Source organism: Callospermophilus lateralis, chromosome 7, assembly GCF_048772815.1.
Source record: "Callospermophilus lateralis isolate mCalLat2 chromosome 7, mCalLat2.hap1, whole genome shotgun sequence".
Taxonomy (NCBI): Eukaryota; Metazoa; Chordata; class Mammalia; order Rodentia; family Sciuridae; genus Callospermophilus; species Callospermophilus lateralis.
Genome location: NC_135311.1, coordinates 29,918,866 through 29,925,970, shown reverse-complemented (window position 1 = coordinate 29,925,970; position 7,105 = coordinate 29,918,866). Strand labels below are relative to the sequence as shown.

Here is a 7,105-nt window from a genome sequence, read left to right as displayed (position 1 = left end):
CTTTCAAACCAACTCTGGGGACTTGGGACCTACCAGGAAATGTTAGAGACCTCCAAACCATCCTCTTTGAGAGTAAGGAACAAACGCTCACTTGGTGTTTACTCAGCTATCGCATTTACAGGGACAAACCAGACACAAAGAAAAAGGAGGGGGGAAAATAAACAGTGGCAGTAAAAACAGTATTTTATTCCACCCCCTCCCGCCCTCCACCCCCAGCAGCCCCCAGTACACTTTTCCCCTCTCATTCCCACAGCAACCTTACAATCAGAAAAAAATAAGTTTCAGGGGACAGGATTTGGAGGAGGGGAGGGGATACGGGTAAAAACAGTCAAATCACAATAGGAATTTTTCAAAATAGGTTATTCCACTTAGTCATCGTCTTCTCCCTCATCCTCAGGTTCTCGTTTTCGCTTCTGACCCCTTTCTTCTTCGCCAAGTTCTTCCTCATCTTCCTCATCGTCGACTTCCCCGTCCTAATAACCTTCTTCATCATCCTCCTCCTCTCCACTCACATCCTTCTCTTCCCCTTCCTCCTCTTCATATTCGTCTTCCTCATCTTCCACTATCTGAGCATCTTCATCATACTCATCCTCCTCCTCCTCCTCCTCCTTCTCCTCCTCCTCCTCCTCCTCCTCCTCCTCCTCCTCCTCCTCCTCCTCGTCATCGTCCAGACCCTCCCTATAGCCCTCAGCATCGGAGTCGGAGGCCTCCTTGTCGTCCTGGTCAGAGCCACCAAGATGCGTGCACTGTGGGAGGAGCTTGAACACGTTTGCTCGGTAGTCCTCCAGGTTGGTGACCTCACAATTGGAAAGGTCTAAGCTCCTGAGGTTCTCTAAGTTCTTCGGTGGCTCTATTGTGCTGAGGTCTTTGATTTTGTTGCCACTTAAATTTAGATGTGCAAGGTTCGGACACCTTTCTGCCAATACTTCCAGGCCCGCTGCGATTCTGTTTTCGCTTAGTTCGAGCTTCTTAAGTTTGTTTAACTTTGGGAAGTTGGCGACTGAGGTGAGGCCTACGTTGATTGTACTTAGGAATTCCAGTTCTTCCAATTTGTCTGTGAGGCCTTCAATTTTGCCTGCATTCGACCTGTCCAGGACAAGTTCTTTCACATCAGAGGGCGTCCAGACGATCCGCAGCTCTAAATGGATCCCTTTGTCCATGTCCATCTCTCGTGCTCTCTCTCTGCAGAGGATCCCCCGCCGGCGGAATTCAATCAATAAACCCCGAACCCACGGCCGCGCGTTTTATGACTTTGAAGGCTTGACCAGCTCCGCTCGGTTCTCCTACTTATTTAAATTTTAATTGGTGAATGCTCATTTGTTTAAATGTCAACTTGATACCAAGTACATAATACATAGACATAGGATAGGCCTGTATAATTGTGAATGCCATGTATAAAATCCAGTAGCCATGATGGACACTGAAATCAAAGATTTCAGATAGCTGGCTGTTTGTACCTGATGATTGTCAGATTTATTTCCAATATCACCATGTTTATATCCCCCTAAAGATTTATTAAAAGAAATTTCTGAATGTATTTGAGTTAACTATGGAGAAACTGATCTCTGGACAAAGTCATAAAATAAAAATCTTTATAGTTAGATAAAATAAGACTTAACTTATGGAGAATATAAGACTTAACTTATGTAGAATATTAAAAAATATGCATGGGCACAATATTAACATTTTTATCAGGTCAGAGTGTACTTTTAGCTTATATAAGTTAGTGTATACATCTAAAAAATGTTGAAGCCTATGAAATTCCCAGAACACAAATTTTGAAAAAGAAAGCTTGTACATTTAGAATCATTTTAATTTTGTTATTCTGTACTGTAACATTAGGTAGGAACTGGTTAAGAAAGCTGACTGAAAACAGATAGGATAGCCAGCCAAGTAGTTTGGATTTAAAAGGGACACCCACTTTTTTTGTTTGTTTGTCTTAACTAGTCTGTAAGTCTTGTAAATCTTCCAATGGTCTCCACATATGGCTGAATATGAGTGATGATTGTTTGTGGACTGGAGGGGTAGAGCATTGCAGCCACAGGGAGCTGTTGAACACATGCACATAATTGTCTCCTATGACCCAAACCATGAAGGCCCTTTCTAAAAGCCATACATGAATCCAATTGAAAGGGGAATAATGGTAATGTCATTATCAGTATCCAATAAATTTGCAATTGGCTATTCATTTAAACAAAGAGTTAATTTAGGTGACTTTCAGTGATAAATAAATGTGCTCCAATGATAATATAGACAAACTCTGTATCTCCCCCTTTGTTTAAAGGTTGTTGAGCTGAAACATAAGGAATAACAATCAATTGAGCAATAGAGGATACTTAAGGGAGTCATAAGGGCATATAGGACCATATTTGGACATACATTGTACTGGCACAATCAGAATCAATTACTTCCAGGATAAAAAAAAAATTCCTTCTTTAGCACTATGCAAATTAGGCAAAAGTACTTATGGGTAAAAAATTCCTGAATTTGAGTAGCAATTTTATATACCTCCCTGGGAAGCCACACTTGGGCATCTGCAATAGTAGTTAAATTTATTTTAGAGCTCCTTCTGGTGCATAAAAGGACTTCTGAAAGAATTTTTTTTTTTTGAACTGGAAACATTGTGTTATGGAATCTTGAATGGACAGTGAAAACAGATTCCTCCTCTTTTGTCCTGGGTTTGTGGGTCACAATTCTTTAAACACAGCCAAAGCTAATAGCTCATGCTCTGGATGGCCAGTGGGATTTAGCTTAATTGGACAGACAGCTAAAATATGCATTTATTCCTTCTTCCATGCTTGCCATAAACATTTAACCAAAGGAAATCTAGCCAGTTGCAGTGGTGGTGGTGTAGAAGACCATGAAGGCAGAGGGAATAGCTACTTAAAGGAAGCTGCAGCAGCTGTTGCTAATGGAGCAGATGTTTGCTGAGAAACATAGAACTTAGAAATAGCATTGTGACAAAGAAACCAAACTAGCAGCACAAGCATTGGAGCTCATGGCTCTTCATGAAGATTTTAACTATATCTTCCCAATCTTTTAAACATAAAGAACCATTTTCTGGATACGAAGGGTAACAAGAATCTGTCTCTGCCAGCCAAACAGCCAGGTCAGCATTACATATGGTATGTCCAGCCTTGTGAAGTAAATAGGAAAGCTCAGCCCAATGCTGATGTTCAGTGTCAGATAGGGAATTTCCCATAGCTAACCAATCGGGATCAGTACCAGCCAGTGAAAGATGTATGTCAAATCCTGTTGTAGGAGATAAGCTACTCCCTTCCCCCATCAGAACATCAAGAATGGTCCCTGTTTAAGGATCAATGGACTCCAGGCTCCCTGTGGACAGAGAGGTTGTGAAATAGTGTGGGGACAGGACTCTCCCCAGTTCCAACTTGGGTACTAGTGTAAAGAAATTAAAAGAAGACATAAGTAAGGTGCACAGGCTAAATGGCTGCTCATTTGAGCTGTCAACTTTATTTATGCCAAAAGGCTACATTTGGTCTCTGGCATCAGTAGTATGTTATTGTTTATTATATCACTAAGCAGATTACAGTAGGTTACAATGTAAGATGTTTTGCTTATGGTCAGATATGTGCTCCAGTCAAGCATGCATTGGTTATGTTAAGAGTGCCTGGGGAAAATCGCTGAATATTCCAGTCATGGGAAACAGTGTGTCTGTTATTCTCCAGGAGTTTGCTCACCAGAGAAATGCTGTCCTGTCTATTCCCATGGTCAGAACCCTTACACATTTCAGTTTAGCTCTAGAAATTTCCTGAAAAAATTAGGCCTAGAATTATCAATGCTATAGTGTGCCCTTAAAAAAATTGCTAAGAGAGTAGATTTTATGGATAGTATTCTTTTTTTAAAGGAAGACTAGAATTAGCTAAATAGGTGTGCATCCTATATAATCACACATGGATCCATGCTCAGAGAGGACTTTTACACTTACTAATTTATACTTTGTACTTATTTGTACTTATGATTTGTAGGGGAAGCCCAACATGATTATGAATATAAACTGTACATGGAAATGTACCTGCTGCCTGCCATTCTTTGTACCCATTTTTATATAGTATTCTCAATCCTCCTGCAGGGCTCTTAATAGCATGATTATGTTGATTTTGATATCTTGTGTTAATAAGGGCACTTTGCTTAATCCAATTCTTTTTTCATTAAAATTGTGAATTTGTACACAGAGAGAAGATGGTGGGCCAACAAAAAATGTCCAACATATGCAATAAGGAGAGACTTTTTAAAGCCATGAGAGAAAAGTATGAGATTTCATATAGGGGAAAACTAATTAGGATAATGGCAGATTTTTCAACACAGACCCTGAAAGCTAGAAGATCCTGGAACAACATATATAAAGCTCTGAAAGAAAATGGGTGCCATCCAAGAATCTTGAATCCAGCAAAATTATGCTTTAGATTTGAAGATGAATTAAAATCCTTCAATAATAAACAAAAGTTAAAAGAAATTACAGCTTGAAAACTGACACTACTAAACATTCTTGGAAAAATATCCCATGAAGAGGAAACAACAACAACAACAACAAAAAACAATAAAATTCAGCAAAGGGAGGTTGTACCCTAAAGGAAAAATTAATCAAATCAGAAAATCTAGTTAAGGTAAATAATAAAAATAATCAAATATGGCCAGGAATACAAGTGATGTCTCAATAATAACCCTGAATGTTAATGACTTAAACTCATCAATCAAAAGACATAGGCTAGCAGATTGGATGTAAACAAAAAGACCCAACAATATGCTGCCTCCAAGAGATGCATCTCATAGGAAAAATATACACAGACTGAGGGTGAAAAGTTGGGAAAAAATTATACCACTCCCATGAACTGAAGAACAAGCAGGGGTTTCTATCCTCGTATCAAGTAAAGTAGACTTTAAGCCAAAGTTAATCAAAAGGGACAAAGATAGACATTACATACTGCGCTCAAGGGAAACATTCATCAATAAGACATAACAATCATAAATATATATGTCCCAAACAATTGTGCGCTATGTTCATCAAATAAACTCTTCTCAAGTTTAAGAGTCAAAGTGACGACAACACAATAATCCTGGGTTACTTTAACACACATCTCTCACCACTGGATAGGTATTCCAAACAAAATTTGAATAAAGAAACTATAGAACTCAGTATTATAATCAATAAATTAGACTAAACTAATATATATAGAATATTTTAACCTGCTTCAAGAGAATACACTTTCAGCCCAGCAGCACATGGAACCTTCTCTAAAATAGACAATTTAATATGCAACAAAGCAACTCTTAGCAAATACAGAAAGGTAGAGATGTTCCTGCTCATTTTATCAAATCATAATGGAATAAAATTGTAAATCAATGACAAAATAAAAAATAAAAATTACTCCAGAACCTGGAAACTAAACAATATGCTACTGAATGAACAATGAGTTGCAGAAGACATCAAGGAGGAGATTTAAAAATTCTTAGAGGTAAATGAGAATATAGACACAATATATTGAAATTTATGGGACATTATGAAAGCAGTACTAAGTGGAAAGCTCATTGCATAGAGTTCATTCCTTAAAAGAAGAAAAAGTTAATGAATAAATGACTTAAGATTGCATCTCAAAGCCCAAGGAGGAAAAATAACAAATCAATACCAAAAGCAGTAGAAGGCAATAAAGGCAAGAAATAATTAAAATAAGAGCCGAAATTAATGAAATAGAAACAAAAGAAACAGTTGAAAAAAACAAAAAGTTGGTTTTTTTAAGAAAATAAATAAAATTGACAAACCCTTAGCTATGCAAATGAAGAGAAGGAGAGAAAAAACTCAAATTACCAGCATACATGATGAAAAAGATAATATTACAACAGACACTACAGAAATACAAAGGATAATTAGAAATTATTTTGAAAACCTATACTTTAATAAAATAGAAGACATTAAAGGCATTGACACATTTCTTAAGTCAGACGATTTGCCCAGATTGAATCAGGAAGATATACATAATTTAAAAAGACCATTTTCAAGTGATACAATAGCAGATGCCATCAGAAGCTTACCAGCCAAGAAAAGCCCAGGATGAGGTGGATACACAGCCAAGTTCTACAAGACCTTTAAAGAGGAACTAATACCAATACTCTTTAATTTATTTCAGGAAATAGAAAAAGAGACAGCACTTCCAAACTCATTCTATGAGGCCAATATCACCCTGACTCCAAAAAAAGGAGAAGACACATCAAAGACAGAAAACTTTAGACCAGTAATTCTTTTCTTTTTGAAAGAGAGAGAGAGAGAGAGAGAGAGAGAGAGAGAGAGAGAGAATTTTTTAATATTATTTTTTTAGTTTTCAGTGGACACAATATCTTTTTATTTTTTATGTGGTGCTGAGAATCGAACCCAGTGCATGCCAGGTGAGTGCGCTACCGCTTGAGCCACATCCCCAGCCCCAAGACCAATAATTCTAATGAACATAGATGCAAAAGTTCTCAGTAAAATTCTGTCAAATCAAATTTTAAAAAAAATAACAAAAATATTATGCACCATGATCAAGTTGGATTCACCCCAGGGATGTAAAGTTGGTTCAACATATGGAAATCAATTAATGTAATTCATCACATCAGTAGACTCCGAGATAGGAATAATATGATCATCTCAATAGATGCAGAAAAAACACTTGACAAAATACAGCACCTTTATATGTTCAAAACACTAGAAAAACTAGGTATAGCAGGAACATATGTCAACATTGTGAAGGGTATCTATGCTAAGCCCCCGGCCAACATCATTCTAAATGAAGAAAAACTGAAGGCATTCCCTCTAAAAACTGGAACAAGACAGGGATGACCTCCACCACTTCTATTCAATATAGTTCTGGAAACACTTACCAGAGCAATTAGAGAGACAAATGAAATTAAAAGGATATGTACAGAAAAAGAACTTAAACTATCACTATTTGCTGACAATATGATTCTATACCTAGAAGACTCAAAAAACTCCACCAAAACCAAACAACAACAACAAGAAAACAAACAAACAAGAAAGCAAACAAAAACTCTGCCTTCTAGAACTGGTTAATGAATTCAGCAAAGTAGCAGGATATTAAATCAAGACTCA

The 7,105-nt window shown here is 37.3% G+C and overlaps 1 protein-coding gene across 1 annotated transcript; it reads right to left on the bottom strand.

Annotated features, from left to right (window-relative positions):
* Window positions 1–242: 242 nt before the first annotated feature.
* On the bottom strand, window positions 243–1,166 carry LOC143403933 (acidic leucine-rich nuclear phosphoprotein 32 family member D-like). The gene has a single exon (XM_076862266.1). It carries the CDS (start codon window positions 1,164–1,166, stop codon window positions 474–476), a length of 693 nt encoding a protein of 230 aa, XP_076718381.1. The 3' UTR covers window positions 243–473.
* Between the last annotated feature and the right edge of the window lie 5,939 nt (window positions 1,167–7,105).

Coding starts and splice junctions, on each gene's coding strand:
- LOC143403933 (XM_076862266.1), bottom strand. CDS start 1,166: ATGGACATGGACAAAGGGATCCATTTAGAGCTGCGGATCGTCTGGACG.